The 27,626-nt window shown below is 55.6% G+C and overlaps 1 protein-coding gene across 4 annotated transcripts in view; it reads left to right on the forward strand.

The window, feature by feature from the left end:
• The first annotated feature begins 5,696 nt into the window (after positions 1-5,696).
• Positions 5,697-27,626, forward strand: part of STK32C (serine/threonine kinase 32C) — a 62,703-nt gene continuing 40,773 nt past the window's right edge. Inside the window, exon 1 of one of the 4 annotated variants that reach the window (XM_073240097.1) lies at positions 5,697-6,111. In XM_073240097.1, coding sequence (XP_073096198.1) covers positions 5,850-6,111 — 262 coding nt within the window. In that variant the 5' untranslated portion in view covers positions 5,697-5,849. The remainder of the gene's footprint in view (positions 6,112-27,626) is intronic. The other 3 variants (XM_073240098.1, XM_073240099.1, XM_073240100.1) reach the window with 3 other exon arrangements.

The following is a 27,626-nucleotide window of genomic DNA, read 5'->3' on the forward strand; positions in this document are numbered from 1 at the left end:
GGTGGGAGTAAATCCCATTAAAATCCAGGGGCCTTCTACCTCAGGGAAATTTCTAGGGGCCCAGGGGTTGGCACATGTCAAGATACCCCATCTAAGATAAACGATAAGATGCTGCATCTGCCCTCCTACAACCAAGAAGGAGGCACAGTTTGGCTGTAGGTACTGTGAAGCTTCCCATTAGGTGCCTACACATCTGGTAATATTCCTTGTCTTAAGATCTCCTTTGCCAAATGTAAATATTGCTCTATCACCTTTCTTAAGATTATATTTGTACAGTATATCTTTTTTCTATCCTTTTATTAATCTCTTTTTGTTAACTTAGTATTTAGGCTATAAACCATCTTTATACATCTTTTTAAAACAGCATATGCTCAGGTCTCCCTTTACTACCCAGCCTGACAGTCTCTACCTTTCAATTAAAGTTAAATAGGCCCAATTAAGTTTACTGTAACTGGTGATATGGATGGGTTTAAGTCTACCACTCACTTGTCCCGTCTGTTTTTAATTTTTAAAAATCTGTTATTGTTTTGGATTAATAGAGTATTTCTAGTATGCATTTTTATCCTTTTTTTTAGCTATACCACTTTACCATTTCTTTGTCCACCTTTATTTGTACAATTATCGTATACTTTACTTCTACACATTATAGACTTTACAGTGTTATGATTTTCAAAGGAACAATCAGTTATTTTTTTTAAGATATTAAATGTATGGAAAGAAAACAATGTTTTCTACTTACCTACTTATTTGACATTTTGGGAACTCTTCATTCTGTTATGTAGGTGCAAGTTTCCCAACAGAATAATTTCCATTCATCTTGAAGAAATTCTTTTTCCATTTCTTATGATATTTATGATGCTGGTGACAAATTGTTTTTTTTTTTTTTTATCTCAAAGTGTATTTCTTTGCCTTTATTTTTGAAGACTATCCTCCTTTGATACAAAATTCTGTGTTGAAATTTCTTCCTTTTAGCAAAGTCAAGATGCTGTTCAGTTGTTTCCTGGCTTCCACTTCTTCTGTTAAGTCAGCTGCCATTTTTCACAGTTTTCAAGGTCCCATTCTATCCTGACTTTTCTACATACATCACTGGATTTCTGTTGAGCTGCCTGCATAGTCACTGTTTTTTTTCTTCTACTTTTTCCAAGATAATATTAAGCTTGTTAGGAAAAATTTAAATCTCAAATATTGTATTTTTTAGTTCTAGACTGTTTATTTGGTTCTTTTTTAAACTTTCCATTTCACATCCAAAATTACCATTCTCCTCACCCATAATATACACCTTTTTCTGTACATTTGCTAACAAATTTATAATTGTTATTTGTTTTGCCAATGGGTTTCAGCCCTGGGAAAGTTCACTATGGATTCAGTGTGACCAAAGAAATGACAATAGACGTTATTGGGGTAAAAGTGTGTACACCCGACTTTATTCCCACGGTGGCAGGTCAGTCACCAGAATCCCATCCACTCAGAGCGAGTCCACACACAGCAAGCTGGTCTCTGCCCTCTGGGCCTCTCTGCTCCCAGTGCTGTCTCAGTCTCTGTCCTTGGTGCTCCCACCACTCCAGTCTCATCTCTGCCCTCCTGCAGCCTTGCAGCCGTGCCACCGTGTCACCCAGAGCCCTGGGTGGAGCTCTTTATATAGTCACTAACAACGCATTGCCCACATGTGTATAGTGAACTAGCTGACCAGGACCAGGTGAGAATCCTGGCCACAGGAACCTTCACTTTATCCACATTATTTAAAGTCCTTTCTTGTGGCAGTTAACAGAGAGGGGTTAATCATCCACATATATCTAAGAATCAAGTTGATCTGGGGGTCAGCTGAGTTTTAATTAGATTGTGTTCCTACCGGTTCTAACCTTCAGCCTACTAGGCTGATTGCCGCCAAGGAACTGTGCCGGTCAGTAAGTGGGCTGGGAGGGATGCGGCCACAACTTCCTATCGTTTGTGGCTCACCTTCTGATTCCATGTGCCAGGGCTCCAGAATCCAAGCTCAGTGAGAATGATCAAGACTCCAGTTCCCTCTACGTACCATCGACCTTTCCATTAAATCCTGGTGTGAGCGCCCAGGTAGACAGATCTGGCCCAGTCAAGGCCGTATCTCCTCCTTCCTGGTCTAATGCCTCTAGGCTCCACTTCCAGGCCTTCTTGTGGATACAAACAGGTGAGGCTTTGTATCTCATTTTGCCTAAAAGCTCTCTCTTCCCAGAGCGGGCTCTGTTGCCACCTGACCACCCAACTCTCTGGGGCCTTCAGGCAAAGGAGGACCTAAGAGTGGGTCTTGAAAAAACTGGCACCAGCTTGAGCTGTACCTGCCCCAGGTATAAACATGAGAAGCTTCTATGCACAGGAAGGCTTATTCCTTCCAGGGGGAGAAGGATTGTTTCTGCCAGCAAGGGACCCCCAGATTTGGGGGTCCAAAGTTCTCCACTTTATCCATGTCTGCACAGATGTCTCCATCTGACTCTCAAGGTCGTCCCTCCCCACACATGGTTCGCTCTAACACAGGCGTAATGGTTAGTTTTATGGGTCGACTTGGCTAGGAGTTATTTAACCAAACACTAACCCAGGTGTTGCTGTGAAGGTATTCTGTAGCTGTGGTTAACATCTACAATCAGTTGATTCAATAAAGATTACTCTCGATAATCTGGGTGGGTCTCTCCAATCAGTTGAAATGCCTTGGAGACAAATGGTAGGATATGGATTCCATGACCTTGAGCATCAACACTGTCATAAGCAGCCACTTACCCAGCACTTGGCTTCCCAAGCTCTTGGCTTCCACATGACTCTGTCCCATGTCACACCAGGCTACTTGGATAGCACCACAGCCTGCTGGGAAGGAGGCTAGCCATGAATGCTCTGTGTAGGTGAGCAACTGAGGGTCAGAACCCTATTTTAGCTCTGTTGCCTGTTTCCTGGGGGCTGTTCGGGTGTCTATTTCTCAGCACATTCAAATTTGGTAATGTAGGGCATTTAATAAGACTGTTTACCACGGTGCAGGCTGTGTGGGAAGCTCACAAGTGTTGACTGAAGAGTGGTGATATACAGCACAAACACGTGGAACCTGGTCCCCGCCACACATTGCCCGGGGCCCTGTCCGCACACTCCTGCAGCTGCACGTTGTGGACATACGAGCCTGTTACTGACTCACCTATTTCTTCTCTCATTGGAATAGACAGACGTGGATTCTGTCCCCAGCAAGCTGGTGTTCCTGGTCAGTGCGGCACCCAGTCCCTTTCCGGTCTCCATCCTCCATCCCTCCCAGCCCCTAGAATGCCACAGTCACCTTTGAGGTGCACAACAGGTCTGCCTGTGAGGCAGCTCAGCCTTTTCTGTCTCCTTTTCACACTGTGCACCCCTCATTCCAGCCTGCCTCGAAGGTACGGTCCCACCTTGCTGTGGCCAGGCATGGGGTGGGGGGGTGTCTCCTGGGTGGTTAGAGCTGTGCCCTGAGTCCCTAGGCCAGCGCAGGGCTCATCTGCTGGGATGCATCCTCCTCTGTCCTGCTGGAGCCCAAGGAGGAGCCGCAGCTCTTAGGGTCCCGGGATCTTTTGCAAGCTGCTCAGGTTCCCCAGAGGAGATTCTCCCTATTTCCTGGGTGGGGCTGGTTCCTGGTTGCCAGTCCTGCCTAGAGAGCTAACCTGGGAGGGGAGGTCCCCTGGGTGGGAGGATCCTGGGTGGGGGAACACCCTGGGGCCTCACAGCTCCACTGGGCTTTCCTAGCCCCCTCCTCATTTGGGTCCTGCCCCCCCCTTGTGGTCCTGGTACCTCCAAGCCCTCGGTCTCTCAACGTCCCAGTACTTTTCCAGCTATTTTCTGAAGCCACTAACATTTTTTTCTACTAAAGTCCCTGATCTTGTTCCCTCTCTGAGAGGGAGGGTAATTTATTTACTTATTTTCTATCCCGTTAGGGGGTCTTGGAGGGCAAGGAAATGCAGAAGCACGGCCAGTCTGCCCTGGGGAGTCTGAAGGTGCCAGTGTGCAGTCCAGGGTGTGCGCGGCCCCAAGCATCACCCCGCCTTGGGGCCTACCCCGTGGCTCCTGCAGGGCGAGGCCCTGCAGAGGGCCTCCTCTGGGCAGGCACTGAGACCTTCAAATGGTGACTGGAGGAGTAAGCCAAGCACAGAGCTGCAGGGAGGGGTGCTGAGCTCCGCCTGGGAGGCCTGAAACTTCTCAATACCATGAAGTTTCACTCCAGGTGGGATGCACGTGTCAATCAGGCAGGTGGGCATGGGGCTGACCCAGGTTCTGCTGTGGGATGTGTAACCCCCACACCTCAGTGGCTGATTCCCTTGTTTTACAGGTCTGGGTCTTGTCTGCAGGTGGTCCCCAGGTGATGGGGGCTCCATGGCCAAGAAGTTGTGCATGGCCAGTAGGACACTGGCCCTGAAAGTGTAGCCCAGAAGCAGCGTGGAGTTTGCTCACATTTCACTGGGGAAGCAGATCAAGGAGTCACTGAATTTCAGAGATGGATGGGGGACAAGTATACAGCTTAGGTGACCAAGGAGAGAGGAGGTGGAAGCAGCCAGACTGGGCACCATAGCCAGGGTGGGGGCTGCGAGGGCAGGGTAGGGACCAGGGTGACTGAAGGGAGGAGTGGAGGAGAGATGCCCAGGGCCTGGTGACCCACCTGCAATACAGGTGGGGGTCTGCCCACGTGAGGCGGCAGAAGACCCTTCCAGGACCTCAAGCAGGAGGGAGGGCTGGCCAGCTTTGGGGCCTGGCCACAACGCAGGGCTTAACAAGCAGAAGGCTTCTGAAAGTCAAGGTAAAGAAACCCACCCCAAAACGGTTCTTCAGTGACAAAGGGCCAGGATCAGGTCTGAGAGGGCAGCCTCCCGAGGCGCTCGCTGTCCTCAGCGCTCTTCGTGGTCTCACCTGGCCTTGTGGGCAGGGCCAGAGGCGCGCAGAGGTCAAAACCGGCGTCTCTGCCCGGGAAAAACACCGCGAAGGCCTGGAGAGCCCAGCGGTCCGTCAAGGCCTCTGCTGGGTCAGGGGATGCTGTGCAAACCGGGCGCGGGGGGGCTCTCACCTGCGCCAGGGGCGCCATCTCCGGACCGGCGCCCGGCCGTCCTCGCTGGGAGTAGCGCCTGGTGCCCAGCCAAAGGGATCCCGAGGGCGTGGACGGGCAGGTCGGGGCCGCTGTGACCGTGTGCAGCCAGCTTCCGGGCCCGCCGCGCGGGGAGGCCTCGCGTGCCAGGCCCCTTCCCCGTCTTCCCCTGTCCTTCCCGGGGCGCAGCTGCAGGGCGACATCCGCACCGGGCCTGGAACCCGGGCGCCGAGTGTTCTGACCCCGACCCGGCCTAGGCCCCTGCGCGGCGGTTTCCCGCCATGCGCAGAGCAGCAGCATGAAGTTCAAGGCTCCCCGGGGGCGGCTGCGGTCCGCGGTCGCGCTTTGTTCACTGCGGCAGCGGAGGTGGGGAGGCCCACAGGGATTCCGAGTCCCCGTCCCCAGGACCGCATCCATTTGGGACCCACCGGATGCTCGGAGGGGACCGTGGCCTTTCCTTCCTCGCTCTTGTCCCTCCAGCCCAGTCGGCGTCGCGGCCCCAGCGTTGGCGCAGACCCGGCCCCTCCCAGTGTGGGGGCCGGGCACCCGGCACCGCGCGCCGGGGCCGCTCCAGCCCCGCCCCGTCCCCGCCCCCGGCGCTCGGCCCCGCCCCGACGACCCCGCCCCGTCCCCGCCCCCGCGCGCTCGCTTTCGGCGGAACGCGCGGGCCGCCCCAGACCGCGAGCGCCGAGGCTGTGGCTCACGGGGCCGCGGCCACCCGCTTCCGCTCCTCCTCTGCTCCGGGCTGGGCGCGGGCCATGCCCCGGGCTCCGGCCGCAGCGCGCACACGGGCCCGGCCATGAGGAGCGGCGCGGAGCGCAGGGGCAGCAGCGCTACGGCGCCTCCCGGCTCGCCGCCCACCGGCCGCGCGCGACCCGCCGGCCCCGACGCGCCCCCGGCCCTGCCGCCGCCCGCCGCCGGCCAGCCCCGGGCCCGGGACGCGGGCGATGCCCGCGCGCAGCCGCGCCCCCTGTTTCCGTGGAGCAAGTGGAAGAAGAGGATGGGCTCGTCCATGTCGGCGGCCACGGCGCGGAGGCCGGTGTTTGACGACAAGGAGGATGGTGAGTGCGGCCGCGCGGCCAGGTTCCGGGCGGCCCCCGGGGACAGCGCGGTGGCCCCGCCGCCTGGGGACCCCACGCGCTTTCTGCGGGATCTCCTCGCGTCTGGACACCGCGGTCCCCTAGGCAGGCGTCTTGGGGAGTCTAGGTTTGTGGGGACACCCGCGGACGCTGCCTGCGGTGGCCACGCGCGTGCAGGGCGCCCGCCTGCATCCCCCGTGTCCCGGGGTGGCGCCGCGGACGAAGCAGGCTCGGGCTGGCCCTGCTGGGTGAGGGTCCGCAGTTGGGGAGGCTTCGGGCCGTAGCGAGGGCTGTACGAGTTTATTTTCCCTTTTAGAGGCCGTGTGCGGGTTCCGTCACTACTATGTACCTACAGTGTGCGGAGTTTGCAAAGGGAGATGCCTGCCCCACAGGTGGCGCGGGGGCCCTGGCCCTCGGAGCTCTTGGTCTCCCTGGTGACCGTGCCGCGGGGCCGCCTGCAAGCCCAACCTTTGCCCTCAGATGGTGGAGGTGGCCTTGCCTTTGTGCAAACACTGCCCTTTGGGGAAGTAGTTTGCTCTCAGGCCCTGCTGAAGGCAAAGCTGCGGACTGGAGGGCAGGTGCCTCTTCGGTGGCCGTTCCGACGTCGGCACTGGTGGAAGGCAGGTGCCAGGCAGCGGGTCAGGCAGGATTTTTCCGGGGGCCCTGCTGGCACCAGGGACCTTTGCCTTAGTGCCCAGAGGGAAGGTGGCTGTGCAGTGTCCGCCTTCGGGCACTGTGAAACATTTATATGCAACACACAGCGTTTTTCTACAGTTGTCAGGCAGATAGTTTAAATGGTAAAATGATGACACATTTGATGTTTTTTGACATTTTCTTAAAATAGTTGAAATATGCATTTTTCATTTGTAGGCAGCCTGCAGTGGTATGACAGATCTTTTATAATTTTAGAGCACAGCTCAGTGCAAGAGCCCAAGCTATTTATTTCTGATAAATAATTTAAGCATTATAGGAAATTATAATAATATGACCTCAGGCCAGTGTTGGTGAATGTGCGGGCCGGGTGCCCGAAATCGTCAGAGAGAGTGATGGGGAGCCTGCTCTGGTGCTGGCCAGGGGGTGCGGGGCACGGCTGAGCCTGGCCCCAGTCAGCAGGGGAGGGGCATGGATGCTGGGCCAGCGGAGGGGTGTCCAGGACCTGCCACACTGGACGGTATGTCTTGCAGCTGCCTGTCACAGTGCTAAACTGGGGGACAGCAGAACTTACTGCTGTGAATGTTTCCTATGTTACACAGTTTTGTTTTTCACATAAATAACCAAAGAAAAGAAAGCCCAGAGTGAATTAGGAACTAATCAGGAGGCAGATGTACATTGAACTTCTGGCTGCAGGATGAGAAAACATCTGAGAAATACATTGATTGCAGCACTTGCTGGTGTCAGCTGGGAGCTGGCACCTCTGTGGTGCCTTCCTGTTATGCTCTCCAACGCAGAGGACGCAGAAATAGTGAAACTGATGCAGCACAGAGGCTGCCTTCTGCTTTTTAAGGTAGAGTTCTGCTTGCTAACAGTGTGTTAGGTGTCAGAATTGAAGGGTCATTGGAAAGGCAGAAAGAGCACAGAATCTGTTTATGAGGCTCGAGATCTGATTTGAGGGTTATTTAACCCCCCTGTATTTGCCTGCAGTGACTGGCAGAGGTGCCTGCGGTTCTGGGCCTGTGGGAGTTGGGGTGGGAGGGGGGGTGGTACCTGACTGGCTACAGGTGCGCGCTCTTTAGGACATGTGACCACTGATCGCTGGCTCTTCCCTGGGCATGGTGGCCACGCCCCCAAGCTGAACACATGACCTGGTCTTACCTGGGCTGTGGCGAAATAGGGAGACCAAGCCTGGCCCTGGGCTCAGCAGTTGAGGACATTGTCTCTGTGGGTGCCACTTTGTTGCATTTTTATTCCAAGTTTGTGTACCATTGCCAGGGCTCATGTGGCGTGAGTCACAGCACATGTTTGCAGAGAGGCTGTTGTGCAACTCTTGGTGTGAAGGCCATGCATGGGTTTATCTACATGGGAAGAATGGGGCTCAGAAGGGACGAAGGAGGGTCTCCTACTAGGGACCCTGACCCCTGCATCTTTTCTGGGCTGAGGGGTGAAGTCACTCTTTCCATCCCCTCCAGACAGTGTCCCGTTGCTTTCTCGGCCCCGCTGCAGAGCGGGCTTACTGAGACATCCGTGTCATGCTGTGACTTGCATTTGCTGGGACTACATGGTTACTATGGCAATGTGAGACCTGGTGCATTTTTTAGATTAAAACACCCAATTAATACATCAAATTCGGTATGCAGAGAAAAGGAGAAAGTAAAATAAGAGGGCAGTTTAACAAGTGGCAGGTAAATTCTAAGTAAAAGGTGTGGCTATAACGCAGAAGCTTAGATGTCCTCTGTCTCTATCAGTCCCGTGGAGTCCAGAGCCATCGCCCTTACCTGGCAGGTGCTGGGTCCATGCTTAGAATTCTCTGCACCTCTTCCTCACTCCAGAGCCCAGAACAACTCCTCCTTTTCCCTCCACCCTGTCCCTTTCTCTGCTCTGTCCCTCTCTGATTGCTGGGAGCAATTGATTTCAGGGATTGAGCCTGCCAGGGAACCTGAATTTCTGCAGAGCTGTGGAGTGTTTGGCCAGAGCAACTGCCCTTTTGTTTTTCTCATCTTGGTGACTTTGTGTGAGACACAGGCTGAGTGGTTCTGGGGGTCGGAGGGCTTCCAGCACTTTCCTGCTGAGCAGCCCAGCAACCTGGTGGGTCACCTGCCTTTCTCAGATGTCTGGTCTCAGACTGGCGTGGATTAGCTCGCCAGTAGGGAGTAACTAAGCACTGGGCAGGTTTGCCTTCGGCCCGAGGACACTGGAGGTAAGGGGGCCCTTGCAGGTTGCAGAGTTCCTGGCCCCGAGCTGTCAGGTGGGTGAGCAGGATGGCAGGACAGGCTACCACATTCTCAAGTCACCTTTCTTAAAATTTAAAAAAAGCCCTTGATATTTTCTAGTTATGTGAACATTAAATGTGTAAGTTTGTAAACATTTTATACTTCGCTGTTTTTCCTACAGTTGCCCCAAATAGGAAAACTGAGACATGTTGGTGCAACTTCAGCATGTCTTCCCCAGCCTTTTCTAGGAATGTGCTCACACGTACCGCTGTACAATGTGTCGCCACTGTCCTATGGCATCATTGGTTGACTAAATTTACAACAACGGTTCTCAATTCTGCTTATGAGCTAGACTCTTAAAAAGTAGGGGTGTCTGGGCCCTGCCCCTCCAAAGTTCAGGTTGAATCTGGTGGCTTGGGGTGGTAGGAGGCAGGGGAGGCAGTCAGGCACCACTCTGTCGTTAAGCCCCCTTAGTGATGCTGATGGGCAGTCATGGCCTTTCACTTTCCCCTGTAGATTTTATGTTTTCTGTTTACTTAATTTCCTATTGTAGGACATTTGGGTGTTTCCATTTTTTAAATATCATAAACAATTTAACAGTGAACGTCCTTGTATATTCAGTTTTGTGTACTTGGTATTCTATCCTCAGGGTAAATTCCTAGGAACGACACTGCCAGGTCGGGGGTGTCCTTGTAAGTCAGGTCGGTGCACCCGGCTGGCTCGGGTAGCTCTGAACGGTGCTCCATGTGCCTGCTGCTCACGGGCGCTTGCTCTGCAGTGGTGACCAGATGGATGTGGCCGATGCGAGTGCGGGGAAACTGGACAAAGGACGAAGTGGGGGGACCCCAGTGGACAGGAAACGAGTAGACTGAGCAGCAGGGACCCTGCAGGAGACAGAAATGGGCAGAGCTATGTTCAGCGGGGTGGGCAGGGAAGGGAATGCCCACCTGGCTTGCTCCAGGGGTGCACGGCCGCCATCTTTCCCAGAATTCTCACCAGCCCTGGGTGTTAATGATGTCTTTACTTTTTGACAACCTGAATGGTAAAAAGATTGTATTAATGTCTTCAGTTTCTTTAACGATGAGACAGGCAGTCTTTTTGCTCTTTGTAGGAGGCTGCTGTCCTGTTTCTTTTCTCTGTTCTCTGTACATGTGAAGGGCTCACCCTTGAACAGTCCCCACACGTTTGTCATTTTACCTTGTAATGTTGCTAGGGCTTATTTTGTACAGGTGTGCTAACTTTTGTGTGGTCACATTCATCAGTATCTTCCTTTCTGGCCTTTTCCAGCCTGGAGGTCATGTTACTAATGCCATTTCCTGGCACAGGCGACAGTGGTTCAGTTCACACACACGTGCAACTGCCCTTTTTCTGGTGCTTCTGTGGCTTCATTTTTATCCTGACAACTCCAGTCCATTTGGGATAACATTCTACCTGGAACGAGACAGTTTTCCTGCTTCGCATTCTGCATGTGCCCAAGTCGGGCCCGTTCGGGACGTCCCTGGGTCTTAGGTGTGCCCTCTGCTGTGTGCTGCTGGTTTTCCTGGACCCGAACCAGGACCGTGTTTCACGGTGGTCGCTGCTGGCATGGGGAAAACCGTCACTCACTGCAATAGCCGTCCTGGAAATGGCCGCTCTGAGTCCCTGTCAGCTTGAGCTTCCGGGTTGTTGCTTTTCTTGGGCTTCCTGGTTGGCCAGTCATGTCACCAGCAAGGGATGGCCGGGTCACTTTCTGGTGCTTATGCTTCACGCTGTCTTCACCGTGGACCCCTCCCTGCGGGGCCGAGGAGGACTGAGCGCCTGTGCCTGACCCGATAGGGCCACAGTGTCAGTGTCAGTCTGGCCCCTGTTCTCTGAGAGTCTGTTCCCAGTGGATGGGGACTTGCGTGTCGATGGATGACTTTTTCCTTCCCTCCCAACCCAGGGGGGGCGGGTGGCAAGGGTTGGGGCAGTGGCTCTTTGTGGACCCAGACTTGTGATTCACACCTCTTCCCCACTGCAGCGGCCTTGGGGACAGAAGCCTGGTGGCCACAGACCCTGGGGTCCTTTCCCAGCTGGTAGGAGCAGTGCAGAGGCCCTTGGGTGTGCGCATTTGGGTTCACACTGGGCAGGAGGGCACGTGGTCCCTTTGGAAAACCCCCTTCTGTTCATTCCAGGCCCCCAGGATCCAGGGCACAGCACTGGGTGTCCTGGGGAGCCTTCGGACCACCATGGAGCTTGGTGGGATTCTTTGCCTGTGGCTGACAAGGCTGGTGTGGAAGGGACTCAGGACCCACTGTCACAGTTTCTTATGTAAGAAATGTCAGCTCTTGCACGTCTATCCATCTGGCTCTGTGTTTTAAAATGCTAAAAATAAGCCGATTTTCTTTTAAAAATTTAACCACCCAGCTTTCTGGTCGAGAAGTGATGCAAGAATGCACGGAGGTGACTTCTGTCCCCGGCTTCCCTCTGGGGATGAGGAGGCCCCAAGGCCGGCTGAGGGAGGCAAAGCCGTGGAGAAGCATCTGGAACAAGGTCAAAGCAGGCCGGAGCAGGTCCTCGAGCCACCCTGGGGGGCCTGTAAAGCCACACTGTGAACGGCCGGGCGGGGTGGGGACAAGAGTCCACACGCCCGCCTGGCTCCCAAGGCCGCCTCCGCTGCTGTCCAGGGCTCAGCTCACTGAGGGCAGAGGCCACGGGCTCCAGCCCCTCAGTGCCGTCCGGACTGGGCTGCCCTGGGCTGTGGTGCTACAGGGGAGACTCCAGACTTCCCGCTCATCCACCCTTTGGGGACAAATTGGCTTTTGCTGCCAAGTGGCCAGTGATCAGCTTGGCACTCCAACACCGCAGCAGTGTGGCACCCCTGGCTTTGTTTTTATTTCTCTGTCATCCCCCCCATGTTTTCTCAGGCCGCTGTGTTCTACCTATACACGCAGCGTGGCCCGCACGCTGTGCCCTGGGTCCCCACCGCCACTGTGGGTCGTGAGCTGGCGTCTTTCCCGCCTCCCACCCAGGCCGGCCGTGGGGTCGCTGCGGGGGGCAGGCTGCCGAGGGGTGGGTGCGCTCCCTTTTCTGGTTGCTGTGCCCTTCGTCCCAGAGCCCACCTCAGGGGGCTCATCCTCCCAGCGCCTGCATCGAGGGTGTCTTGGGTCTAGCCCCAACCCCCGTGGGCCTGGCTGTGGAGTGCTGATGGGTGCTAATGGGTGCTCCCTGCCATGCCAGGAGGACCCTCCTAGGGAGGCTGGTTGGTTCTTAAGGGCTCAGGCCCTGTGGCCCTGGTCCGGGTCCCTTGCTAGTAGGAAGCTCAGAGCCAAATTTGGTGTTCACCTTAGGAAAGGACCAGGCCTTCCACCTGGTACCATTTTCCTTTTCATCCAGACTTTTCTTCCACACTTAATAGGTATGTGAAACTGCCTCTTGGTACCTGCTTCTCTCTGCTACTTATGTATAACTACAGATAAAAATAAAGTCTTGGTAACCACGATTGACAGTGGCTGGTGTTTTCTCAGACATTCCCTGTGAGTGGGGCATGCTGCCTGCCTGTCAGGCGGGGTTACGACCTGTGATGGCATCTCTGTGCCCAGGGTGCCTCTCAGAGTGCCTCGCCCCTGCACAGGGAGTGGGCATATACCTGCCAGGTGCCCGACGGGGTGCTGGGCTCCACTGTCCTCCGCAAACACAGGCCAGATCTAAACACTGGACGATTGCAGTGACCAAAGTTTGAGATGACTTAGGGGCAGCCTTGATTAATAAAATCGTTATTTTTAAAAATTGGGATGCCTGCTTCATCTGAGAATGTTTTTCTATTGACCTGAAATCTAGTATTTTACAAACCAAAGCAGCTGACCAAAATCAGCGTGGCCGAGGGCAGAGAGCTGACTCAGGGCTTTGTCCCTTTGTCCAGCCAGAGGTGGGCCACTTTCCCATTGGCAGTACAGGGGCCCATGGCTGGTCACCAGCATGCTGCCAGCTCAGGCCCGGGCCCGTGTCGAGAGTGTGAATACCCTGCTTGGTGTTATTTAAGTTCTGAAGCCAAGGAGACGGTGTAGGTGGGAGCTGGTGTCGCCCCCAATTTATTAAAAATAGGCTCTGAGCACATTCCATTTGTCACAGTGATTTACAGAGCTGACTCCGGAAAGGTCTCTGCTCTCAGAATCTCATGAGGACTCCGCATGCTCGGTGTGCATCAAGCAAGAAATAGATAACTGTCACTTTGTGACTTGATGGGCCAGGCACAGGCGTCACATCCTGGGGGTCTCAGAGCCTCTCCTGGCTGGCGGGTCAGGTACCGAGAGTTACTTAATGCTCAGGAAGTCACCTCAGCTTAGTGGCTTGAAACAGTAGGTGTCCCCATGTGGCCTGAGTTGGTCTCCCAGCAGCAACTCATCTGGGAGGGTCTGCTCATGGTCCTGCAGGAGGTGGTGGCAGATGCCTGCAGGGCTGCATCACCCGAAGGTCAGCGGGGCTGGAGACCTCAGCTCCTCACCACGTGGGCCTCCCCGTAGGGCTGTGGAGTGGCCCCACGGCTCGGGGCTGCACCCATGCACACATGGACAGACGGGAGCCACAGGGAGCTTCAGAACCAGCCTCTGGGTCGCCACAGCCACTTGCACCTCAGAAGCAAGTCTGCGTCCAGCCCGCACTCCAGGGGAGGGACTCGGCCCCGCCCTCTGAGGGAGCATCTGGGGACAGAACCTGGTTCTGTCCAGCGGCCTTGCAGCCTGAGGGCGCCTTCTCTCTGCTGGTCCCGGCAGTGGAGAGGGGAGCTCCCTGCAGATACTCAGTGTTCCCAAGAGTGCAGACGAGATGATGCCAGTCCTCTCCAGGCTGGGGCATGGACTGGGGTATCACTTCTGCCATGTCCCCCTGGCTGGAGCAGGTCACGGGTCCACCTGTGTGTACAGGGCCATGCCTCTGTCTGGGGCTGTGGGGCCACTGATGACTGCCAGGTCTGGCTGCAGGAAGATCTGCACACAGGCAGGGGAGGGCAGGGACAGGCCAGGGGCCACCAGCCCCCTGGCCGCTGCTTAGGAGCCAGGGCGTCTGCCTGAGCCAAGAGCTAGGCCTGCTGAGCCCGGTCTGAGCACGGTGACCTCGGGGAGAGCAGACTGCCTGTCTGCCCATGCTTGCCCCAGGTCTCTGTTGGCCAGCTCTGACCTCAGACCATACTGGGTGCCAGTGCAGCCAAGTGGACCCAGTCCCGGCCAGGTGCTGTTTGAGAGCCCCAGAAATGCTGGAGACTGACAAATCCCGTCCTTGGCATCGAGACTTGAGCCCAGAGGACCACGCTGTTTGTGCTTTGAACCTCATGTGAAGGTGGAGTGGGAATCACCATCTTCCTGAGTGTGAAAAATAAAGTCCAAGAAGCCAGCAGGCCACCGGCTGTCCCTGTGTCCCCACCTGGTGACAGCCTTTGCTGGGAAGGGCCCCGAGGTCCCGGCTTGTTTCCTGGGTGGCCGTGGTGGGATCCTGTGGCTGTCTCACGGTCACGTTTATGTTGTCTCCAATTCTTTTCTTTCTCCTTTTTCTTCTAAGTTTCAAGGTCATTTTGTTTCTGAAATCATGTTCTAGCCCCTCAGGAACAAAGGGTGCTTTGCAAAGTCGACACATGCCTGAGGGCCACAGCCACTGGGAGGGGAGACCCCCTGGCGCTCTCCCCCATGGCGGCTCCTGCAGGTGGGCATTGCCACACTCAGCATGGATCATCTGGATCCACCTGCCCCTTTCCCTGAGCCCTGGGCAGTCAGAATGTGCAGAGCATAAGGGGCCTAACTGATGGGGAGTCCCCAGGAGCTGACCTGGCGCGGACATCACGGACCCGAGAGAGGGATTTGCGGGAGACAGGAGCGAGGTGCCGGGTGCACCCTGTCTCCAGGCTTTGCCTCACCCTGCAGGGCAGTGCTGCTCTTTGTGTCCCAGGCTGGCTCCTGGCCCCCCACCTCCCTCCTTTGGCTACCTGCTGGCCCTGAGGCTCCTTTCCAGGGTCACCAGTGCTTGTGGGAATCAGGGCGCATGCCTGCGATTCCTGCATCTTGTGGTGACTGCACCCCTGCTGCCAGAAGCCCCATTCGTGCCTGCTGACTGGGCATGATTATTAATAGTGTCCCCTTTACTCTTAGATGTGACCTGCTTTGGATGATAGATTGCATGTCTGCCCATACAGCCGCCAGAATGATCTTTTCGTTTCCTTTATAGCTTTTTATTATATAATGAAAAGTGACAAGAACAAATATTAAGAAATTCAGTGTGTTATGTAATCTCAGTGCTGGCATAACAACCACTTGCCGGTGTTCATATCCCCTTCCCATCTATACTCGGGTGCATACAAAATATATGCCACTTAAAAAGACTTCTTCCTGATACACTTATTTTAGGATATTTTAGACTTACAGAGAAGTTGTGAAGGTGGCCAGGGCGCCCCCGTTTGCCCACCCTGTTTCCCCCGACGTCGTAGCCTGCTGCATTGCCAAAGCCAGTGAACCAGCGTGACTCATTATTGTATGAGTCATGGTTCTCCAGAGACAGACCAGTAGAGCGTGAGCGCATGTGTGTGTCTGTGTGTGCGCGAGTGTACGTGTGTGTGTGCGCGAGTGTACGTGTGTGTGTGTGCGCGAGTGTACGTGTGTGTGTGCAGACAGATTGGCTGACTGACGAGGAGGAATCCGCTCACTCAGCCATGGAGGCTGGGAGGTCCTGCGCTCTGCTGTCTGTAGGCCAGAGGACCGGGTTTCAGCCCAAGTGTGAGGCCCGGGGAGCCGGGGAGCCGGGGTGTGGATCCTCTCTGAGGATGGGACAGCATGGTGGGCAGGGGAAAGGCGCGGATTCCTCCTTCCTCCCACTCTCCGCTCGGCCCTCTGGCAGGACGCGGCCCGTCGCGCTGGGGAGGGCCGTCTGTACCGAGTCCTCCCAGGCATGTGTCCATCTCAGCGGGAGACACTCTCCCAGGGCACCTGTGCCATCAGGTTGGCACATAAACTTAACCATTGTAACTCTCAGTGGCTGAAGTCCACAGTTTATTCATTGTCCTGGGCCCCCAGCATCCCCAGGCCTTTGGTCTCATGTCCCTTGGGCTCCCCTGGGCTGTGACAGTTCCTGGGCTCCCTGGCTTTTGGTGACCTGAGAGTTTGCAGGCCTTGGGGCAGGCGTTCAGGAGAATGTCCCCACTGGGATTTGATGACCCTTTTCTCTGCGTAGATGGGGGTTGCGGGTTTAGGAGGACAGCACAGACGAGAAGCCGTCTCCTCGCGTCAGGGCAGCGTCCATGGCTGGCACGCCTTGTCCCTGGTGCCCTGACCTTGATCCCTGGGAGGGCATGTGTCAGGGTCTGCGCTGTCAGGTTGTTCTGGGAGCAAGGCCGCCAGGCGCAACCCACCCGAAGCACATTCATACCCCCCTCCTGGCGTGGGGGCCAGGGCCAGGGGCCAGTATGTACACAAAACAGTTTGGAATTCTGCACAGGTTTGCCTGCCCTCCGTTTACTTTGTTACTCTGTCACTCATTTACATCAGTGTGGACTCATGGGTATTTGTTGTACACTTAGGGTGATAGCACCGTGCCCCGGAATGTCTGTGGCTCATGTTGCCCCTGCTTTGACCACGGCAGCTCTTCGCTCAGCCCTGTGTCCCTGGCAGGCTCCTCCCTGAGCACCCTCACACGCAGGTGTGCAGCCTCCTCACATGCATCTCGTACATTCCCTGACCCAACCCTAGAATCAGCTGGTTCTCCCAGGAGCCCTGGGCCTCTACTGGGGACGGCACCAGAGACCAGGACCTGGGGGCTGGGAGGCCCACGGTTACTGAGAGAGGAACCTGTTTAAAGCACAGAGCTGAGCACGTCACTGGTGGCTGGAGGCCCTGATGTCTCCCAAGACCCCTCCCGGAGCTGAGCGTGTGACTGTGCCCCAGCTCTGTGGGCTGCAGGTGCGTAGGGAGGGGTGTGCATCAGTGCAACCATTTGGAAACTGCTTGGCAGGACCTGCTAAACTGCACACGCCTGTATCCTGGGGGACAGAGCCCAGCCCCTGACACTTGGGAGCAGACCTGGCTCTCAGCTGGCCCCAGCTCCCCTGTGACCCATGACCAGGTCACAGAACACTCACATCAGACTATCAGGCCTGTCTGACCGTGATGGCTCATGTCAGAAACAAGACCGCTCCATAATCCTGTCTGAACACAGACAAAACATGAACACTGTCGGGGCCAGATGAGCAGACCCCGCCCTGGCTGATGGGAGTGCCGGCTCCCGGACAGCAGCCACAGCCCCGGATGGCCCACCCCTCCCGCCTCTGCAGAAGGGGAGGTAGGAAGCCTGCCTCCCAACAGCATCGAGGCCATGCTGCCCGAACCCTCGTAAAGGTCACCTCCCTGGGCCCAACCCTTATCCATCCTTCCAAATAGCCTCTTGCTGAGATGCCCTCGTCCCCCAGGCATGTTCTCCCTCTCCTTGCAAGGAGTGGCAAAGCCAGAGTGTTCCGCCTTAGGCTGTTTCTGCGTCACTGACCTCCAAACCGAGGGCGGTGTTCCTGGGTATAGACCTGACGAGAAGCTTGCATCTGGGCACTGAGAGGCACCGATGTCCACGCAGCACCATGTGTGACGGGCAGAAGCTGGAGCCAGACCAGACGTCCCCCGGCATTACCCAGGCATGTAAATTCCTGTGTGCTTGCACAGTGTGAGCCACCAGCGAAGACGAACACCCCGTGGCACGCCCCTCACGGGTGGGCATCATGCTGAGAAAGCCTGGCTGGATGCTACCCCCAGTCCTTTGCTCCCCCTTTTCAGCAAGACTCCTTGGAAGCTCTCTGTCCCCGCTGTCCCCACCCTGTCCCCAGTTCTCCCAAGACCCAGCAGGAGCTGGGATCCATCCCCATGGCCCCCTAGCTCCTGGGAAGCCCCTTCCATGTGGCTCAGCCTAACGCCCAGCCTCTCGGTCCTCCTCATCCCTGGCCCAAGGCAGAGCTTGGCCCCGGGGACCCCTTCTAGGCCCCCCTCCTCCCAGGGCCGCACGGCCCCTTCTGGGCCCCGGGGCTGGTCCCCCCTCTCCCTGCTGTGCCTGCGGAGCCCCTCGGGGCACCTTCCTCTCCGCTCTGTCCCTTCTCACCATACTCACGCCTGGTGATCTCACGGCTTCAAATACCACCCATATGCCAATGGCTGCCAGATTTATCTCTCAGCTGGGACCTGCCTCCCACGTGCCAGATTTTTCTATCCAGTCTGCCTTGACACCACCATGGCGTGTCTCCTGGATGCCTCGGGGGCCGCATGGTGAGACTCAGGTGCCCGCCTGCCCTTGCCCTCCTATGCGGGCCTGTCCTGGAGGCGGGAGGGCGGCCTCCACTCCCCGGAGCCCCCGCCTGCCTGCTCTGCCCTCTTGGCCCCTTGCCCCAGAGGAATGACCCCCAAGTGGGTTCTTATTCCCTCTGTCCCCCTTTGTGTCCCAGTGACTTGGCAGTGAGGCCAGTGGCTGGGACGGCGGCCACTGGGGGCTCTGGTGCTGCCTCCTGGCCAGGCCAGTGAGCAAAGGATGCGCTCTTTCTGCCTCTCCCACCAAAAGGGCAAGCTGCTGGGAGAGCAGCTGGCCAGACCTCAGACGGGCTTCCCAGGGTCCCTACTCCCCTGACAGGCTGGCGAGTCAGGGCCTGGGCACAGTGTCCGTGGGGCCCGTCAGCGATGCTTCTGTGCCAGGTGGGCAGGCCCCACCTCCCTGGCCACTGGAGCCTGTGTCCTCTGGATGGCAGACCTGCTTCCGGCCCCACTGGCTGCTCTGTCCTCCGGTGGGCATGCTTCCTGTCCCCGGCTCTCCAAGCAGGTGGGGAAGGCCGGCTTGTCACTTGGAGAGACAGGCCCAGAAGGCTGTCCTTTAGAACCGGTCCAGGGAGCAGCTGAAGCAGCCAGCTGCCCAGGCTGTTTGAAGGAGGCTCATGGGGCCACTGCACCTGCCCTCAGGCCAAATGTGATGGATGGATTTCAGGGGCTGTGGGCACCGTTGTCCAAAACTCCTTTCCCTGAATTAGGCTGACAATCCTCTGTAAGTGGGCCGGCTATGATGTGCGCACAGACAGGAGTGAGAACTGGCTGTGGGGCAGGCCCCGCCTCATATCCAGGCCTGGCGGCCTCCTGGGGAGGTCAGTGGTGGATGCGGAGGCCCAGGACCTCATCTGGGTGTGGCTCTGACCACAGGACTCCCTGGACTTCTCCTGGCCGAGCCTGCGGGGGTTGGACAGTGGGGCTGGCCTGTGCTGAGTGGGGCAGAGGCAGCCTTGAACCAGGCTGGCTCAGCGCTGGCCTCAGATCATCCATCACACGCAGGAGGGTGACAGTGTCCCTGGCCTCCGCCCACATGCCAGCAGCACGCCCTCTCCAAGTGTGCGGTGGTCACTCAAGCCTCTAGGCAGCGCCACATGCCCCCTGGGGTAGCGTTTCCCAGCAGAGAACCACACTCTGAGCCCTAGAACAGGGAGTCTCTCGTCCCTCCTGTGGCCTCAGCCTGGCTGAGGCGGGGAGAGTCAGTGCCTCTGGAGCTTCGTTGGGAGGGCCTGCCCCAGGACTAAAAGGTCTAGAGATCGGAGGTCATGGACCTCAGCTCGCAGGCAAGACTGCCCATGTTTGTCCTGATGGGGGTCTCCAAGCCAGGGCCAGGGCCCAGGTCCCCCAGCACCAGTGCAGAGTCTGACATCACATGGCTGTTTCTGCTGACCACAGGGCCTGCCTTAGAGGAGCCCCTGGGCCGCCCCTGAGGCTCTGTGGGTCAGCCCGTGTGTGCTTGGGAGTGTGGGAGCGTGCAGGTCTGCATTCATGCGTGTGTGAGCCTGTGCTGGGAAGAGAAGCAGCAGTGGAGTGAGGCCCCTGCCTGGCGCACGAGCATCCTGGGGAGAGGACAGGGCTGTGCTCACCAAGTTGCCCAGCCACCCGCTCTAGGTGGCTGCCTCTGTCCTGTAACCTGCTGCTGGACTTCCCACGTGGCAGCCTGCCTAGGCTGCTGTCTCTCCGTTCGATCCTGGAGTCCTAAGCAGTAGCTGGAGGACCCCATGGACCCCTGCGGAGGAGCCTTGGATCTCGTGGGAGGCCCAGGGCTGCGGGGAGGGAGGCAAGGCTGGTGACTGACCCCGTACGTGGGCTCTGCCTCTGGCCCCTTCTCCATCTGGCTTGCCAGGGCAGGTCGGAAGGGCTGTCTTATGCACAAGGGCTGACCTGGAGCCCACGTGGCCGCACCCACCAGCCCTGCGGCCGAGATCTCCCCTGCCAGGCGGCTGGCTGGTCTGCCGAGGGGGGCGGGTCTCCGAGCTGCGTCTTGGGGCTGTGGAAATCTTGGTTCAGCACAGCCTACCCATGGGCTTCTCACTTCCCTGGGCAGCAGGGACGTGTCCTGCACTGAGGGATCATGGGAAAGCTGAGCTGCCCTCTTGTTTGGGTGGCACACCCCAGGTACGTGCAGACTGGTAGCAGGAGTGGCAGGGGCCGGAGACCCAGGGCTTGGTCATCTGGGCGGGCCGTCCTGGCTTTGGACCCATGGGAGCGTGTCCAGTGGAATCTCAAGAAACCATTCCAGGATGAACTCAAGTTCTTTTTAATTTAAATAAATGCACTGCTCCAGAGAGCAGAAGCCCGTGCCTCTGCAGACTGAGTTAATTGGGAGGCTCAGAAGGTTAATTACTCTGACTGCCGTTTCTTCTCTTCCGAGGGCCACCCTCCCTTGATTACATCTTCTCAGTGTGTGGGATGAGCTTCTGCAGAGATAGGGTCATCTGGGAGTGGAGGACACACGTGCAGGGGTGCAGGGCACCTGGCCTTGGGGCTCAGTGGTGGTGCCCAGCACCTCCAGCTGGACGTGGTGCCATCTTGGGTAGAGGGCTCACGGGCATTGGTTTCTCAGGGCGCTCAAGGAAGCCGTCCTCGTGGAGGTCAGAGCAGTGAGATAGCCGGTCCAGGGAACCTGGCTGGCTGTCTGGAGGCGGTACTCTCCTTTGCATGTGTCCATGCGCACACACACGCCCTCTCTAGTGTCTCCAGTTGTGAGATGGCTCATCTCTCTCCAGGGCTGGCAGAGCCGTGAGGCCAGAGCTACACATTGTGCTCACTGATCACGGAGATTTCCCCCTTCCTGTCCTAGAATCTTTGTTTTAGCTGTTAATCTGCACTTATGTTCTGTTTCAAGTTGGTGTTTTGTTGATATGAAATGGAGGTCAAGGCTGTCTCCCTCGCCCCCATCCCTGCCTCCCCAGACAGACCACGTGGCTGTCTGTCTGTCTGACCCAGCACCACCTGTGAAATGGCTGTCCTTCCCCCAGTGAAGTTCTTTGGCATCTCTACTGAGTCAGTTGAACTTGAAATTGTGGGTCTGTTTCTGAGCTCTGCTCTGTCCCCTGGTCTGTCTTCACACCAACACCGTGCTGTACTAATGATGGTAGCTTCATGGACACCTTGAAAGAAGACGTGTTTGCCCTCTAAGTCTGTCCTTTGCAACACTGACCACTCTGGATTCTTTACCGTCCATGTATATGTGAGAATCCGTTTGCCAACTCCTAAAATGTGCTGTCTCAGATATTAATTGGGAAAGCATTGAAGCTATTGATCGGTTCTCAAAGAAGGGTCCCCTTAATGTGCTGAGCCTTCCAGTCTGCGAACAAGCCTTCTGTTCTGGCGCCCTTTACGTCTGCCAGCGTGGTTCCATGTGAAGCATTTACTTTCCAGTGTACAGGGCTTGCACGCGTTTTGTTGAATTTATCCCTATATATTTTCTATTTTTTCAAAAATAGTTGCATATTGACTATACCCTAAGCGTTCTGAACTTCCCTATTGTAGGATCTTACTTGTACATTTCCTGGAGCTTTCTGTGCCACAGTCATGCCATTTGTGAATAAAGACAGGTCCATTTCTGCCCTAGTGGAACCTGGTGCCCCCTGCGCTGTCAAGGAGCCTCAGCACAGTGTTGTTTAGATGTGGTGAACGCGGATATCCTCACCTTTTCCTGATGACAGGGGGGCAGTGTTCGATATTTCATCGCTAAGTATGATGTCTGCTTAGCTTTTTCAAAAACGCACGCAGCAGATTGAGGGAGACCTTCTCTTCCTAGTGTGTTGAGTTTTTTGTTTTTAGATTAGTAATGGTCGCTGAATTTTGTGAAATGTTTTTCTGTACCCGTGGCATTGATCATATGGTTTTCTCCCTTAACCTGCCAGCAGGGGTTGACTTTTGAGTAGAGCTCTGACCGTGCGTGCCAGGCCGGGCTTTGTACCTTGCCGGACTGGGTTTGCTAGTGTTTGATCCTAGGCTTTTCTTCTGTGCTCATCGGGGACATCGGTCTAGATTCTCTTTTCTCGGGGTGTCCTTGTCCGGTCCTGATGGCTTGGAGATGTTCCCCTCTCCTCCGTGTCATGAGGAAGCTTCGTGAGATTGACGGGTGGGTATTATTTCTTCATTGAGTGTTTGCTAGAATTCACCAGTGAAGCCATTTGAGCCTAGGTTTTTCTTAGTGGGAACAAATATACTTTCTTTAACAGACAGGAGGCATTGAGATTTTCCATTTCTTCTTGCGTCAGTTTTGGTGATTTTTTTCAGCTTTGAAGGAGTGGAATTTGTCCATTTCGTCTATGTCACTGGCTTGTGGGCATGAAGCTGTTCTTTCCCTCTGACCGTCTGTAGCCCCCCTTTTGTGTCTGAGGCTGGTCGTTGGTGTCTGTGTGTCAGGGACCGGGAGGAACCTCAGAGCCTCGGGCGCTCGTCAGCCCCTTCTCCCTTCCCGTCCGGGGCGCTTCACGCGCTGTGGCCCGTTCCCGGGCACTTGACATTCACACTCATGCCTCTGTGACGGCTTGAGCCTTTCGTCACCATGAAACGTCCCTCTTCATCGCTGATGACGGTCCTTGGCTTCAAGTCTGCTTTGACGCTGATGCGGTCCCTTGGCTTCGTTCTGGTCAGTCCTTGACATGATGTGTCATTTTCTGCCCTTTTACTTTTCAGCCCATCTGTATCTTTAAGTGGAAAGTGGCTCTTTTATAAATAGCACATAGCTGAGTCTTGCTTAAAAATCCAGTCTGAAAACGTCTGCTGTTTGGATACAAAATTAACACACAGAAATCTGTAGCTTTCCTGTACACTAACAATGAACTAATGGAAAGAGAAACCAGGAAAACAGTTCATTCACAATTACATCAAAAAGAATAAAATACCTAGGAATAAACCTAACCAAGGAAGTGAAAGACCTATACCCTGACAACTACAAGACACTCTTAAGAGAAATTAAAGAGGTCACTAACAAATGAAAACTCATCCCATGCTCCTGGCTAGGAAGAATTAATATTGTCAAAATGGCCATTCTGCCCAAAGCAATATACAGATTCGATGCAATCCCTACCAAATTACCAACAACATTCTTCAACGAACTGGAACAAATAGTTCAAAAATTCATATGGAAACACCAAAGACCCCGAATAGCCAAAGCAATCCTGAGAAAGAAGAATAAAGTAGGGGGGATCTCACTCCCCAACTTCAAGCTCTACTACAAAGCCACAGTAATCAAGACAATTTGGTACTGGCACAAGAACAGAGCCACAGACCAGTGGAACAGAATAGAGACTCCAGACATTAACCCAAACATATATGGTCAATTAATATACGATGAAGGAGCCATGGACATACAATGGGGGAAATGTCAGTCTCTTCAACAGATGGTGCTGGCAAAACTGGACAGCTACATGTAGGAGAATGAAACTGGACCATTGTCTAACCCCATATACAAAAGTAAATTCGAAATGGATCAAAGACCTGAATGTAAGTCATGAAACCATAAAACTCTTAGAATAAAACATAGGCAAAAATCTCTTGGACATAGACATGAGCGACTTCTTCATGAACATATCTCCCCGGGCAAGGGAAACATAAGCAAAAATGAACAAGTGGGACTGTATCAAGCTGAAAAGCTTCTGTACAGCGAAGGACACCATCAATAGAACAAAAAGACATCCTACAGTATGGGAGAATATATTCATAAATGACAGATCAGATAAAATCTTGACCTCCAAAATATATAACGAGCTCATGCACCTCAACAAACAACAAACAAAAAGTGAACAATCCAATTAAAAAATGGGCAGAGGAGCTGAACAGACAGTTCTCTAAAGAAGAAATTCAGATGGCCAACAGACACATGACAAAAGACAAACAACAACAAATGTTGGCGAGGCTGCGGAGAAAGGGGAACCCTCCTACACTGCTGGTGGGAATGTAAATTAGTTCAACCATTGTGGAAAGCAGTATGGAGGGTCCTCAAAATGCTCAAAATAGAAATACCATTTGACCCAGGAATCCCACTCCTAGGAATTTACCCTAAGAATGCAGCAGCCCAATTTGAAAAAGACAGATGCACCCCTATGTTTATCGCAGCACTATTTACAATAGCCAAGAAATGGAAGCAACCTAAGTGTCCATCGGTAGATGAATGGATAAAGAAGATGTGGTACATATACACAATGGAATACTATTCAGCCATAAGAAGGAAACAAATCCTACCATTTGCAGCAACATGGATGGAGCTGGAGGGTATTATGCTCAGTGAAATAAGCCAGGCGGAGAAAGACAAGTACCAAATGATTTCCCTCATATGTGGAGTAGAACAAAGAAAAAAACTGAAGGAATGAAACAGCAGCAGAATCACAGAACCCAAGAATGGACTAATAGTTACCAAAGGGAAAGGGACTGGGCAGGATGGGTGGGACAGGAGGGATAAGGGGGGTAAAAGAAAGGGGGCATTACGATTAGCATGTATAATGTCGGGGGCACAGGGAGGGCTGTGCAACACAGAGAAGACAAGTAGTGCTTTTATAGCATCTAACTACGCTGATGGACAGTGACTGATGGGGTATGTGGGGGGGACTTGGTGAAGGGGGGCATCTAGTAAACATAATGTTCCTCATGTAATTGTAGATAAATGATACCAAAAAAAAAAGTCTGCTGTTTAACTGGACTGGCAGCCCATTTACTTTCATGTACTTACTGACATGTTTGGGTTTAAGTGTGCTGATTTTCTGTTTTCCCATCTATCAACTGTTTACCATCCATTCCTCCATGTTGGACATAAGCCCCTTGGGGGGTATTGTGTTCGCTGTGCACCCCTGGCCTTTGGGACACTGTGTTTGGGTGGAAAGCTGCATGTGTCAGTGTGGGGTCTGGCTGGGGTGCCTCTGCCCATGCTTCCCACCCTGAGCCACCGCCTGACCTGCAGACCCCACACGCTGAAGCAGGTGTGTGGTCTGGGTGGTCCCCGGCCTTGTTTGGTCGCAGTTTGTTCCTTGACACACCTTGTCCTGTGTCTATCGGATACTGTCTGTCTGGTGGCCAGTGGGAGTCAGAGGCTGCAGATGCCATGAAGTCCCAGAATTTGGAGAATCTGTTGCGGGAAGAGCAGGTTCTGCAGCCACACAGGCAGGGCTGCATGCCGTCTGTCTGTCCGGGCCCCATTTGTTCCCTCTGACAGTTGGGGTGGCTGCACCCCTGTTCTCCTGCAGGACCCCTGGGCTCTGAATGGGGGGGAGTGGGGGAAGGGCTGGGAGCTGGGTAGCACCTGCTGGTTGCAAGGAGGCCCCCCGAGCCGCCTGGAGTGGGCCGCCCAGCAGTATGTGGGGAGAGGTGGGCGCCATCTGGGACCGTGGGGAGGAGAGTGGGGGGTGCCAGCTGGTGGTTTCCATGCAGTCACCGCCACAGCAGAGCCAGCCTGTGGGCGCCACCGTTACTCCCCGTTCTGTAGTGCTGGGCCATCTCCATGGCAGCCTCGTCCGTGTCCTCCGCTCCCCTCAGCGGCCTCTGGCTCTGCAGCAGATACGAGGGTGCAGACAGCCAGCCGGGCCCACTGGCTTTCCTGCATCCTGGGAGGACCGGTGCACGCCCGAAGCCTGCCCGGGTCTGCTCGGGCTGCAAGCTGCTCCCTCCAGGCTTCCTCTGCACCCGGGGAATGCTGGCAGCCCTCTGGAGGCAGGACCCTCTTCACCACAGCCTGGCTCCCCGCCTTCCACGAGCCCTGGGCTGCCCTGCCCAACGTGCCCACTCTGATCTGGCTCCTCAGCGCAGCCCACGGCCCAGGTGGGTGGGTGTCCAGGTCAGCAAGGAGTCTGCCTGCAAGGCAGGGCGGCCACAGCGCTGGACCTTCAGACCTGCCACTGCGTTTGGCATTCTGGTCCCTGGTAATACCTTCTCACAGGACCATGCTGCCCCGGCGCCCGGTGGCAGGTCCCTCCCCTTCATGCTTCTCCTCTGCTTCACCCACACTGCGGCTGTCCCTGGAGCCACTGGCCGTGTGTCACCCAGAACCAAGTAGAGCGAGGGCTGTCCCAGGGCTGCTTCACATGGTCACAGACACCGAGAGGGCAGGAGACGCCGGCCGGGCGAGCGCGTGAGTCCCGGTCAGGCCCGGGGCTCAGCGGGGCTCGGGCTCCCCCTGGTCCTGCCCGCCCCATGGAGGCGCTCACCGGCACTGCCCAGACCTCAGCCGTCTCTGCTCTGGGCTCCTGTACCTGGCCTGCTGTAGGGGGGTGTCTGTGTTGGCCTCGGCCCTTTGTAGGGACACTGAGGACATGAGCACCCTTGACCAGTGCCCTCTGGCCTCATCCTTCAAGAGGCGGCACAGGGCTGAACACAGCCCACCCCCGGGCCTTGGACCGGCCGGCTTGTCCCTTCCCCTGTCCTGCGCCTTCCCTCCCCTCTGACAGCAAACAGGATGCAGCCGGACCCCTTCTGCTGGTGGCCAGGACGGGAACTGAGGGCCCCATCTCATCGAGGCGGCCATGCGGTCACAATGCCTTTGGCCATGTTTTCCTAACAATGACCTTGTCATTTCTTTCCTCTCGAGGAGGCATCACTGGCGAAGCCTGTGGCCATCAGGTGACAGAGCAGCACCGGGTCACAGGCCCAGGATGGGCTGGTAGCAGTGCCTGGTGCCGGGGGAAACCGCAGGAGCCGCCTCAGAGAAGACGCTGTGCTCTGTTTGGGGCCCCGTGGGTGACACCCCAGGGAGCCTTTTGGGTCCTGGTGGGCACGTGGGCCCTGCAATCAGCCACCATCACACCTCTGGCATCCTACCCAGGCATTTGAGGTGCCACCCAGCTGCCTAAGCACAGTGTGGCAGGAGTGTCGTGCCATTGTGCACCTTTACCCCACCGGGTGGCCAGTGCTAGCATGCAGCCATGGCAGATGGGCTGTGGGTCTGGACGATAGGACACGGGGCAGCCTCTCTTGGGGCCGCCGCACTGGCTCCTTGTGGGTGGCTGGGCACCTTCACCAGCTGCAGGCCAGCTGCCACTCAGTGTGTCCCACTGGGGTTGGTTCTGTGGCCCTGGAGCCGGTTCTGAAGGGCCCGGGATGGCTGGTGCCCTTGTGGACTCATGGCTGCACCTGCACCTGACTGGCTGTGTGGCCAAGACCGGCTCATGTCACCCTGGGATGGTTCTTTCACAGCAAGATTTTAATTTCCTGTGCCCGGTTTCCTGGACTGGGTTCCAGGAGCGGGCTCCCGGGGCCGGGTGAGGTGCGTCTTGAGAACAGAAGGGCCATTCAGATTGAGGTTGAGAAACGCTGGCCTGGGCCTGCTGAGAGGCGGCTGGCGCACGGGGGTCCATGACTGGGCGGGTGGGCCGGTAAGGCAAATCAGAACAGCGGGGCCTTAGTT

Source organism: Manis javanica, chromosome 7 (genome assembly GCF_040802235.1).
Source record: "Manis javanica isolate MJ-LG chromosome 7, MJ_LKY, whole genome shotgun sequence".
Classification (NCBI taxonomy): Eukaryota; Metazoa; Chordata; class Mammalia; order Pholidota; family Manidae; genus Manis; species Manis javanica.